The sequence below is a fragment of the Ovis canadensis genome, chromosome 13, assembly GCF_042477335.2.
Source record: "Ovis canadensis isolate MfBH-ARS-UI-01 breed Bighorn chromosome 13, ARS-UI_OviCan_v2, whole genome shotgun sequence".
In the NCBI taxonomy this organism is placed as follows: domain Eukaryota; kingdom Metazoa; phylum Chordata; class Mammalia; order Artiodactyla; family Bovidae; genus Ovis; species Ovis canadensis.
This window is the reverse complement of record NC_091257.1, coordinates 50,227,164-50,239,802: the sequence shown is the minus strand read 5'-3', so window position 1 is coordinate 50,239,802 and position 12,639 is coordinate 50,227,164. Positions and strand designations below refer to the sequence as shown.

The 12,639-nt window shown below is 41.2% G+C and overlaps 1 protein-coding gene across 1 annotated transcript; it reads left to right on the top strand.

Annotated features, from left to right (window-relative positions):
• The first annotated feature begins 258 nt into the window (after positions 1 to 258).
• On the top strand, positions 259 to 11,557 carry LOC138417848 (lysozyme-like protein 1). Its single transcript, XM_069548860.1, has 4 exons — positions 259 to 397; positions 889 to 1,047; positions 10,613 to 10,691; positions 11,488 to 11,557. Exons 1-4 carry the CDS (start codon positions 259 to 261, stop codon positions 11,555 to 11,557), a joined length of 447 nt encoding a protein of 148 aa, XP_069404961.1.
• The last annotated feature ends 1,082 nt before the right edge of the window (positions 11,558 to 12,639 follow it).

The window sequence follows — 12,639 nt, the reverse complement described above, 5'->3', positions numbered from 1 at the left end:
CTGAAGTAACTAAACACACACGCACAGCCATGTAGGCTCTCTTTTAGAGAGCCTACAATCATTCCTTCCCTGTACTATGTACTATTGGCACTTGGGTTTTCCCTAATGCTAGTTCTCAGTGTTTACAAGTGACAGGACACATTCAGGCTGGCAGATTTGGAAGTTCTTGTTGGCGAGAAACTCAGTCTTGGGAATCAAGCAAGGTTGTCTCATGTGGTCTCTTATTCTTGACAGGTTCTGCCTTCAACAGGCCTGGGGATGAAGGCTGCTGGTATTTTGGCCCTGATGGGCTGCCTGGTCACAGTCGTTGAGCCCAAAATCTACACTCGATGTAAACTGGCAAAAATATTTTCGAGGGCCAGCCTGGACAATTACCGAGGCTTTAGCCTTGGAAACTGTGAGATTTCTCCCTTCCTGTTCTCTTTCTGCCCTTTAACTCTTCCTTGAGATGTCAAAGGCCCCTCCCATACCTACTTCTGTTTGCTTCCAGCCTGTCCTTGCTCTGCTCCACCAGCAATGGATGCTGGCTATTCGCATATCCTCCACGACTGCTCTCCGGAGCTTCCCTCCCCTTCCCTGCCCCTCCTGTCCTCACTCCTGGAGTCCTGTATGATTGACATCAGCAAAGGAAGGAGAAAACAACTCCCTCTTGCCAGCATTGCAAGGGGCAGACCTGATATTTAGTCTGGTCCAGGGTCAGCCACTGACTAGGTGTGCCTCCCTGCCCATCCTGTGCTTCTCAGGTGTGCTACCTGCCCTGACATTCCCCAGGGCACGTCGGGAGCAAAGCATTGGTGTAATATGTATAAGGGAACTCTCCCCTAAGAGCAGATAGGAGGAAACAATGAATTTCTTTTACTGACACTCCTGGCTTTTTTTCCCCTCTAGGGATCTGCATGGCCTACTATGAGAGCCACTACAACACCACGGCTCAGACCCAACTGCAGGATGGGAGCATTGACTATGGCATCTTTCAGATAAACAGTTACACGTGGTGCAGAAATACAAAGCTACAAGAGAAAAACCGCTGTCACGTGGCCTGCTCAGGTAGGCTTTTGATTCCGAAAATATCATCCTTAGGAACAGACAGGAAAGCTGACCACAGAATATCCACCCATCTTCTGCTTTAACCAAAATTTGGAAGTTCAGATGTGCAAGTGGGTCTGTAAATAAATTATTATAAATTATTGAAAAGTTCCCCAAAGTGGCACTCACAACCTTGTGGTCAACATGTCCAAAGATGGCTTATTCCATCCAGGGTGGGTTTTATGAAGCCCACCACAAAAACAGGGGCCTGGACAAATGACCTGACTACACTTCCATGCATAGAGAGGTTAAATATGTTTGTTGAGAAGGAGAAAGCGGTTTGCTATCTGCTTTCCATAAGCAATCCACTCAAAAGATGCTGTTGATGCTTCTTTATACAGAATGAGACAAATTCACTTCACACAGCACTTCTTCAACAGTGGAAATGATGCTAGAATTTATTTCTAAGTCTTTCTCTTTAATCACTCAGGAAATATATGTGGGCATAGAATTGAGCATAGCAGGACTCTTCAAACATGAATTCTGGTGTTAAGGAAGAGTGCTTATACAAAGTTATATAAATGACTGTAAACAGGTGTGAGCTTCAGAGGAAAGAGATGTTATTAATAAAGTCATGGGAAGCTTTATAGACATTATGATATTTTATTTAATATTTGGAAGATAGATAAGATTTGGATATTCAAGGATAGAGAAGTGTTACTCCAGTTAAGGAGAACAAAAAAGCAAAAACATGCATAAAATATAACAGGACATGTGGTTGGAAAGTTTGATGACTACTTGACCACAAAGGGCCCTGGGACCCAAGCTGAGGAGAGTCCACTGATTTCTGCCCACACTAGGAAATCAGAATGGGTCAGTGGCGTTGCTTCAGAAAAATGAATATGCAAGCTGGACATGAGAGAGATTAAAGAAGAGACAATTTAATTGCCCCTCCAATTGTTGAGGTGAGAAATAAACAGACCTGAATGATGGTCATGGCTGGCAGTATAGAGAAGAACATGCCAAAGACAACAGTAGAAAGATGAAGCAAAGTAAGTGACTGTCTTGTTTGCAAACCCCATGAGGGCAGGAGTTCTATTTCAATCACTGATGCATTCTCAATGCCTAGAATGCTCCCTGGCCATTGGAGCTCAAGAAATATTCATTGACTAAATCAATGGAGGGAAGGTCAAAAGAGCGAAGACAGGGAGCCATAAAATATTCTCCAGCAAATTCCTTAAGAGCAGGAAATAAACTTTTAATTTCTTGTAGACATGCACAAGATAATCAGTAACCAAGTGTGAATGTATGAATGACTGCACACTGTGTAAATTTACCTAATAAATTAGTAGTTCCTGCCCCTACTTTACTATGGAATGCTCACTACCTCCTGAGGCCAACCACTCAATTTTTGGTCAGCCTTTATTTTAGAACATTCTTTTGTTGAGCCAAAATCCATCTCCTCATAGCGTTCTCCCATTAAATGCTGGTTTCTCCTTCTGGATTTATTAAAAACAAATTTTCTCTATTTTATACATTGTTGTTTTCAGTTGCTTAGTTTTGTCCAACTCTTTGTGACCCCATGGACTGTAGCATACCAGTTTCCTCTGTCCTCCACTGTCTCCTGCAGTATGCTCAGATTCATGCCCATTGAGTTGATCATGCTATCTAACCATCTTATCTTCTACTGCCCCCTTCTCCTTTTGCCTTCAATTTATCAAATGTTTGAAAATGATGATTAGGAGGTACTTCTCATCTCCAAATCTTATCTCCCAGGCTAAAACATTCAATACCTTCACTTTTCTACAGATAGGACTTTTTAAAACCCTCCCCTTCCTGGTTAATCTCATTAGCATACCCTAAGGAGATCAACCCTGGGATTTCTTTGGAAGGAATGATGCTAAAGCTGAAACTCCAGTACTTTGGCCACCTCATGCGAAGAGTTGACTCATTGGAAAAGACTCTGATGCTGGGAGGGATTGGGGGCAGGAGGAGAAGGACACGACCGAGGATGAGATGGCTGGATGGCATCACCGACTTGATGGATGTGAGTCTGAGTGAGCTCTGGGAGTTGGTGATGGACAGGGAAGCCTGGTGTGCTGCAATTCATGGGGTCGCAAAGAGTTGGACACGACTGAGCAACTGAACTGAACTGATGAGCTTGCCACTAGAGTCTTCCAGTTAAATATGGCGTTGGATGTGTAAGTGTTGTTCAAAGCTGAAAGTGAGAGGACTAATGGTGACTAATTTAGCAATTAGAGAAATCTGAATCCTAGGCTGACCTTGGCAAAGCCAAAAAGCAACCACAGGATCCCAAAAGAGCTCAGAAATCAGCAACATCAGCTACTTCCAGAAACTGGGGTGAAGGCAGGCTAAAAATGGTATGATTAATTCGAAAGTCAGTTAAACAGCACCTGACTCATCTCCTGATTCCATTCATCTATTGACTGTTCCTCCCAACCCTGGCAAGTTACTGGAGCTCTCTCTCTCTTGGACAGAATAGGTAGAAATTCTCTCATTGAGGGACCTCACCAACCTTTGAGTGTGAGAGCTCCATCCTAAGAGGGAGTCAAGTTCCTGTAGTCCCAGTCACCTCCCTCCACTCTGATCTCTGAATGATGGCAGCCAGCCTAGTCTTTCCAGAAGAGAAGACACTAGTCTGGGGAATCCAGACAGAGGAAAAGGAAAACTAGATTCTGAGTGGGGGCTTCCCAGCGAACAAACTAGCTAGATCTCCCTCAGTGAGATGCACAGTTGAAAATCCCCACCTCTGTACTGGACTCCTAATCATCTTTATTTTTTTTTAGGCATCCTTCTCTTAAATAAGTGCAGCTAACTAGAAGTCTACCAATGACTAGTCTTCATAGACTGTCACTGGCATGAGAAAATGAGACCGCCATCACCACCAACAACAACCAGATAAAAGTAATTTGTTGAAAGCAGAGATTATGCAGCAAAATGAAAACTTCAGATGAAAAAAACCACTATTAATAATATCTTTGGTATATTTAATTTAGAATGAATTTCTTATAGACAACATATAATTGAATGCTGCTTTTACAGCTTGTCCAACAATCTCTGCTTTTTCACAGGAATATTTAGATCAGAGAACTTTTTCCGAAAGGAATAAATAATAAATATTTTACATTTTGTGAGCCATATAGTCACTTTTTTGATTATTCAACTTGTCATACAGCACAAAAGCAGCCACAGACAGTATAGAAATGAATAGGCATGATTGTGTTCTAATAAAACTTTATGTACAAAAATGGAGGGTGGGTCTGTGGGCCATAGTTTGTGCTGAACTTTGATTTAGATCATTTATATTTAATGTAATTGCTGATATGATTACTTTAAAATCCACCATGTTGTTATTTGTTTCCTATTTGTTCCATCTATCCATCTACTCTTGGTTTATTTTTCCTGACTTTTGGATTAATTGAATATTTTCCAGTATTTGATTTTATTTCTATCATTGGCTTTTTAAGTACATGTGTGCATGCTTAATTAGTCTCCCAGTTGTGTCTGACTCTTTGTGACCCCATGGACTGTAGCCCTCCAGGCCCCTCTGTCCATGAGATTTCTTGGGCAAGAATACTGGTGCGGGTAGCCATTCCCTTCCCCAGGGGATCTTCACAACCCAGGGACCAAACCCAGGTCTCCTGCATTGCAGATTGATTCTCTACCATCTGAGCCACCAGGAAAGCCCTTATTAACTTCATTTCTGTTTTATTTTTAGCAGATCCTCTAGGGTTTACAATATGCATCACTTTCTACCTCCAAATAACATTATACCACTTCACATATAATAAAGTTGACACTTGAACAAGGTATTACTAAAACCTACCATTGACTAGGAGCCTTACCAACAGCATAAACAGATGATTAACACATATTTTGTATATGCACTATATACTGTATTCTTACATAGAGCAAGCTATAGAAAAAACATTATTAAGAAAATGATAAGGAAGAGAAAATACATTTACTCTATCATATGTATTGATTCTGTAAGCTTATATTACCTGTTTGTAAGATGAATCATTTGTCAGTACCTATATCAATTTTGTTTTAGATGATACAAAACACTGTAGATGTTGTATATATTACTAACACTGGACACAAAAGATAATGTGAAAAAGGAATTCATATTTATATATGAAGGTATAATGATTCATGCATTAATAACCAAGAAGCAGCAATATGATCACTTTACAATCACCTAGTGCCATCAATACAATTGCCTTACAATAGCCCAGCCTATACTCTAATGAATGGTTAGAAAATTCTTATGGCGTGCAGTATTGCAGTCATATTCATAATAAACTATTGGAAGCCTTGTTGCATTTTTAAAGGAAAGAAAGAGACACATACTGTACGGTAATATAATTCTCTGAAGGCAAAATTATAAAACAGGAAGGGAGCTAAAGTGAAAGTTGCTCAGTCGTGTCTGACTCTTTGTGACCCCATGGACTGTAGCTTTCCAGACTTCTCTGTCCATGGGACTCTCTAGGCAAGGATACGGGAGTGGGTAGCTGTTCCCTTCTCCAGGGCATCTTCCCAACCCAGGGACTGAACCCAGGTCTCCAGCATTGCAGGCACATTCTTTATCGTCTGAACCACTAGGGAAGCCCAAGGAAGCTTACACATTGTTAATTTTATATTAAATAATCATTCACCTTGTGCCTATTAAGGATAGACTAGTGCCTACACAAGAGAAGGGGACAACAGAGGATGAGATGTTTGGATGGCATCACCAACTCAATGCACATGAGTCTGAGCAAGCTCTGGAAGTTGGTGATGGACAGGGAAGCCTGGGCATGCTGCAGTCCATGGGGTCACGAAGAGTTGGACACAACTGAGCAACTGAACTAAACTGAGTGCGCTACATATATTTTATGCATTTATGACATATCTAACTATTAATTTTTGATATTTCTAGGCTATGTGGTTTACAAGTGTTTTCAAACTGTCACAAATCTCAAAAATAAATGTTTCCAATATATTCATTGAAAAAAAATCCAAACCAATGTTCTGCTGCATAAGAATTTTATACTATTGTGGTTCAATTTTCCCCATGATGTCTTCTGTGCTAAGTTGTCATCCTTTTTACTTCCACATGTTATACACTTCACAATGCTTTTAAAAAATAATTTTATTTATCTGTTTTTGGCTGTGCTGGGTCTTTGTTGCTGTGTGGTCTTTTTCTCTAGTGGCAGCAAACAGAGGTTACTGTCTAGTTATGCTCAGGCTTCTCATTGTGGTGGCTTCTCTTGTTTCCGAGCATGGGCTCCAGGGCACACGGGCTGCAATAGTTGTAGTCATGGGCTCAGAAGTTGTGGTCTCCAGACTCTGGAATGCAGGTTCAGTAGCTGTGGCACATGGGCTTGGTTGCTCCAAAGCATGTGGGATATTCCCAGACCAGCGATTAAACCCATGTCTCTTGCATTGGCAGGGGGATTGAGCCACCGGGGAATCATGGTATATGCATTTCTATATACATTACATGCATGCTCTACACCTCACAATATGTATAGACACAGTACATTTTTATTATTTTTGTTTTTAATGCGTATCTTTTAAGTAAAATGTTCAGATGAGAAAGGATCTCTTTATATTTACCATACAATATTTATCATTTGGGGCTTTCCAGGTGGTTCAGTGGTAAAGAATCCACCTGTCAATGCAAGAGGCTCAGATTCTATCCCTGGGTTGGGAAGATGCCCTGGAGGAGGAAATGGTAACCCACTCCAGTATTCTTGCCTGGAAAATTCCATGAACAGAGGATCCTGGCGTGCCACAGTCCATGGGGTCATAAGAGTCAGATGCGACTGAGCACACACACATTTACCAATTACAACATTCTCCAAACCTTTGGTGCCTTCATTTGGACACACTGTTAAGGGCTATTTCCTTTCAGCCTAAAGAACATCCTTGAACAATTTCCTGGAGTAGAATTCTTCTAGGAAGCATCTTTCTGCTTTTGTGTGTCTGAAAATATCTATATTACATTTTCTTCTATAAGAGATATTTTCTACATATATAAAGCTCTAAGCTGACAGATGGAGAAGGATATGACAACCCACTCCAGTATTCTTGCCTGGAAAATTCCATAGATGGAGGAGTCTGGTAGGCTTCAGTCCATGGACACGACTGAGTGACTTCACTTTCACTTTCAAGCTGACAGATATTTTTCTCTCAGTTTACTAAGTATGTCCAATATCTTCTGCTTGACTTGTTTATTATGTGAAATCAGTGATTTTCTCACTTGAGCTCCCTGTGTGTATCATGTCCTTTTTCTCCATCCCCTTTTACAATTTCTTCATCAACAATATCTAGCAATTTGATCACAAATCCCTATTTTTGTGTGTTTATTTTGCTTGATATTCACTAAAATTTTGGATCCCTGAGTGAATAATGTTTAAACTTTCCCCTTCTAAGAGTCTAATAACACAGATGCTAGATTATTTTTGTATTCTCATTGGTCACCGAGACTCTTCTTTTTTTTTTCAGAACTTTTCCCTTTCTGTGTTTTATTTTCAATCATTTTATGTTCAAGATCTCTGATCATTTTTGTGAAATGCCTGATCTATTAAATTCAGCAATTTAATATTTAATTTCAGATATTGTATTTTTTCAATGCCAGGTAATTATATTCTTTCTTTCATTTGACTGATGTTTTCCTATAAGTCTTTGTTATCAGTAAACATATTTATAAGCACTGTTTTAAATTTCTTATCTAATTCAATCATCTCTGTCATTTCTAGGTCTTTCTACTGGCTGTGAGTTATGTTTTCATACCTTTTTGTACATTTGATCAATTTTTTTACTGGATACTAGACTGCCTGTATATTACATTGTTGAGTGTCTGGATTATGCTGCTTTAAGGATTATTGAAGTTCATCTTGGCGAGCAGTTAGTTCTGGTCCGGGACATTCTGGGGTAGTCTATGGGAGGGCTTGTGCAGCTTTACTATCAAGGTATTTATCTGTGGCATCTCTTGAATAAACCAGGGCTCAGCAAAGTCTCTCTCCTCTGGCCAGTAACAGATCACGTCTCCCCGCATGAGCCCTGCAATTGCTGAGGTTCCTGGTAGCAGTTTTCTGATTACTCTCATGGAGTTTTCCAGTCAAAGACTCAGAGGTCTCTCTCTGCAGAGTTCTGGCACACTCCTGGGTGGCTCCTTCCTCACAGGGACCCCTCTTCACAAATTCCAACTGTCTTGGCCTCTTATCTCTGTCTCCTCTACTTAGATTGCCATAGCCTGCCTGGATTCTACCTTTGTGGTCTGGAAAGTGCCTCTGGGCGGAAAGTCACAGCAATCCCGAGGCTCACCTCATCTGGTTTCTATCCCTCAAAGATTCTGCATTCCCTATTGTCTAGCTGTCTAGCTGTTACAGTGGGAGAGAAAATCTCTAGTGTATCACGGCCAAGCTTGACTTTATGTGCAGTTTACTAACTGAATATTGTCCGATGGAACAATTACTAAAATGTGGGTTAAGTGTATATTTGCAAAACAACAGTGGATTCTCAGAAATTAAAATGTTAGATGGCTTATAATTAGAGGTGAAGGATCACTCATATCTGTTTTCTCATAAAAAGAGCTTGGGATTTTTAGGGAAGGCCTTAAAATAGAAAACAGGATGTTGGTTTTATATCCTAATCACCCTCCATGACTGTCTTCCCCCAGCCTCAGGCCAGAGAGGCTATAATTAGGGACAATGTCATTCTGTCCCATGGATTAGAGAAGTAGGGCTATTCGTCATGGAAACCTGAAAACAAGCTAGCACTGGGGTGTGTGTGCAACGTAGGTGGCATCTCATGTGTGTACAAAATGCACGCACCTCATGCCCATCTACTGAAGCTAGTCCTCTTCTCATTCCCAGACCAGACCATATGCCTCAAATTGCTGTCAACCTTCCCCAAATTATTTGAACATAGTGTTTTTTTATATAGAGATATAAATATATCTATGTATAGACACACACATGCATATAATAATATAATAGCCATTCTTGTTTCCCTCCAATAACTTAGTCCTTATTGAAATAGATTTTAAGGAAGCAGTCATTGCCTTCTATATCTAGTATAGCCCACCTATATTAATCTCTGTTTCTCCTACCAGCCTGGTATCTGAGTTGGCTGTTGCCACTTCAGAAAGGACAAGGAGATATAAATTTGGGGGCTTTGCAGTAGAACTCCACCGAATAGAATTGGTTCTTTTTTGTGTAGATTGTTGCTGTTTTCCGTTGTTGGATGGGGGAGAATAAAAGATTCCCTTGAATGATGTTTGATATTCAACAGAACCCGCTCCTTATCCATGTGTGACTGGACAGAATTGTCTATTTGAACACTGAGCAGAAGCCACCGTTGGCTCAGGTCCTTGTACATACGTGCTCCCTGGGCTCATTTCTGCCCCTTTGCTGCCCCACTGTGGTGATTTCACTGTGTTTCCACATTTCAGCCCAGAGCCAGGTTCTTTATTTTCCTGCCTTCTACCCCTTTAACGTATTTTCCTAAAGAAATTCAAGGTTCCATGCAACTTGTTGTTGTTTGTTTTTTTGTATTTGCAAAATATCTCACTTGTGCAACAAAATGGTAGAACAAAGTGGGACGTTGACAAACACTCTCCATGAATTGCACAGCCTGGGCCTGCAGCACCTACCCTTCCCACCGACCTGTGCACAGCATCTCCAGACTAGCAACCCGCTTCACCCCCAATGGGAGCCTTGCTCTCTGTGTGCAGGTCTAGCAGAATATCCTCTGCAGATCACAGCTACAGTCTCCCCTGCCCACTCTTGCTTCCACCCATTCTTCTACAGGTGTGGATCCCTAACGAAAACACCTTGCGCCCCCAAACTCACCTCCACATCTACTTCTGGAGAACGCAACCTGAAACAGAAATGATGTTGGGCTTTTTTGTTTATTTGCCTTTTCCTGTCATATTCGTGTTGAGAAGGATTTTGAGCTCACTTCTGGTGAAGTGATATGAATTAATACATTTTCAGTTGAAAGATTTGTTATGCCTGAAAGCCATAGAAAAAGTAATAAAGGCAAAGGTTTCACATAAAGCTTAAAGTTTTCTGCATGTGAGAAATACTTTGGGTATAAAAAAAAAAGTTTAATGCACAAAACAGAAAGCTACAATAAACAGAAGTTTAATCATTACCTATAAGGAGATCTTACATGCCAAATTAACATGAATAAAGAAAACTCTACTGTCCTGTCTAGCTTTTATGTTTCTTTAGGACATAAACATTTTCCTATTGTGTTTTACCTAAACACATTTCCAAAAAAGAATTTTTTTTCCTGTTGTGTTTTCCCTAAACACACTTCCAAAAGCCTTTCAGAGCTGGTCTAGTCCTCTATCAAAAAGTCCTAAAATTCAAAATGTGGATGGCCTAGAAACAAAAACAATCCTTTCTTTGTGAAGACGTGGAACAAAAAAATAAAAAAGGAGACAGCTCATTGTTCTTCCAACCCTCCTGCTCCCAAATGCAATGAGAAAAGTGAATAAAATCTGATTTGGGCTTCCCCTCCTCCAACAGCAAATTCTCAGCTAACCCTCTACTGCTCTCTCTTATAGCCTTGATGACTGATGACCTCACGGATGCAATTATCTGTGCCAAGAAAATTGTTAAAGAAACGGATGGCATGAACTACTGGTAAGAGTCTTTCCTTGGGAGACAAGCTGACATGGGTGAAACCCTTAGTGTATGTGTTCATCAAAGCTGCAGGGGATGGGAACAAGTTCACCTCTACAGAGTGGTCCAGTGATTTCCACTTGACCTCGTCTATGTCATCCTCCATTGCCGTGTGGATGTGCAGTGAACCTGGGATTAGTATGGGGAGTAGAGGGTTAGGGAGTCAGAATTATTTGCAATTGCTTTTCACATCAAGATGCTGCAAACAATGAAGAGAGGGCTGTCTTCTCGTGTGAACTGGAGAGCATCATTGAAGACAGTACACCAGAAGAAAAAGCTCAAGCTGGCTCTAAATTTGGATAGGATTTGGGAAGTCAGTGGCAGTGAGAGGAAAATAACCACGTCGGTTACATGAGAAATTGACAGGAAACTTCCCCAGGTTGTGTGAGCTACGGCTTGGCCAGTGCCCACTGGCTCTCTGCGGCTGTGTTTTCTTGTGAACGTTGCTGATTGGGTCACTCACTTGCAGAACCCAAATTTTAAGAGATGTGGATGTTTAACTAAATGCCCCATCCTTATAAAAGTTGTTTGCTTGTTGCTGAGGCTCATGTAGACTAGGAGAAAACCAGGGAGAGGGAAGTCTTAAGGCAAAAAAGATGGAGTCTTTAGATCAGGACTTAGATCAGGACCAGAAACAAATGACACCAAACGCTGGGCCCTGCTGGTTAAGTGGGTTACTTGTCTATGGTGTTTGAGCCTCAGAGCATTTAGACTCTCACACTTTGCTCTGTTGTTCCTTCTTCCCTCTCCCCACCAGGCAAGGCTGGAAGAAGAACTGTGAGGGCAGAGACCTGTCTGAGTGGAAAAAGGGATGCGAGGTTTCATGAACTGGACAGTACCAAGGATGCTTCATGACAGCCCCTAGTGAGAGTGGTCATGTCATCTTGTCCTCCATCCTCCTGATGGTCCTTCTCAAAGTTGGAGAGGGAAAGTTAAGCTATATTTTTAAGGAAATAAATATTTCCATTTAAATGTCTTGACTTCACCCTGACTCGGTTTCAATGATGTCATAATAGCACAAGGTTAAGACTTGAAAAGTCACCTATAAAATGTCCTAGTCCTAGGAGGAACAAGCTTCTCTTCTTTATGGCTACTTATTTTAAAAATACAATTCCGGGTCCAGGGGAACACTGGAGGAATGACAGTAGTTTGCTGACCTCTGTCCTGGAGCATTGAGTCCTTCTTCTCATCATTGGATGTAGAGCCCTTTCTCAGCTCAGCTCTCCTGGGGAGAATGTTCCCACTTCCTCCAGACAGTTGTGAGAGACATTCTGATGGGACCAAATACTGAAGTTGCGGCTCTTAGCTCCAGTGTTCCCCATGTATTCCAACATCCATTTAAGTTTAATCTATCAAAAACCCTGGTGGCTCAAACAGTAAAGAATCCACCTGCAATGCAGGAGACCTGGGTTCTATCCCTGGGTTGAGAAGAGTCCCTGCAGGAGGGCATGGCAACCCACTCCAGTATTCTTGCCGGGAGAAGCCCCATGGGCAGAGTCCATGGGATTGCAAAGAATCGAACATGACTTAGCAACTTTCACTATCACTATCAAAAACACTTACATCATGTATAACGGACTTTTGGACTCAGAGGGAGAGGGAGAGGGTGGGATGATTTGGGAGAATGACATTCTAACATGTATACTATCATGTGAATTGAATCGCCAGTCTATGTCTGACGCAGGATGCAGCATGCTTGGGGCTGGTGCATGGGGATGACCCAGAAAGATGTTATGGGGAGGGAGGTGGGAGGGGGGTTCATGTTTGGGAATGCATGGAAGAATTAAACATTTTAAAATTTAAAAAATAAAAAACTAAAATTAAAAAAAAAAAAAAAACCACTTACATCCTCAGAACACGATTGTTTCTAGACTTAGACCTACAGATTTTATGAGTTTGGTCTGGAAAC

Excerpts from the sequence above, each read along its gene's own strand:
- LOC138417848 (XM_069548860.1), top strand. The coding sequence starts at position 259 with ATGAAGGCTGCTGGTATTTTGGCCCTGATGGGCTGCCTGGTCACAGTC. Across the intron at positions 1,048-10,612 it reads CTGTCACGTGGCCTGCTCAG|CCTTGATGACTGATGACCTC; the intron begins GTAGGCTTTTGA and ends TCTCTCTTATAG. Across the intron at positions 10,692-11,487 it reads ACGGATGGCATGAACTACTG|GCAAGGCTGGAAGAAGAACT; the intron begins GTAAGAGTCTTT and ends TCTCCCCACCAG.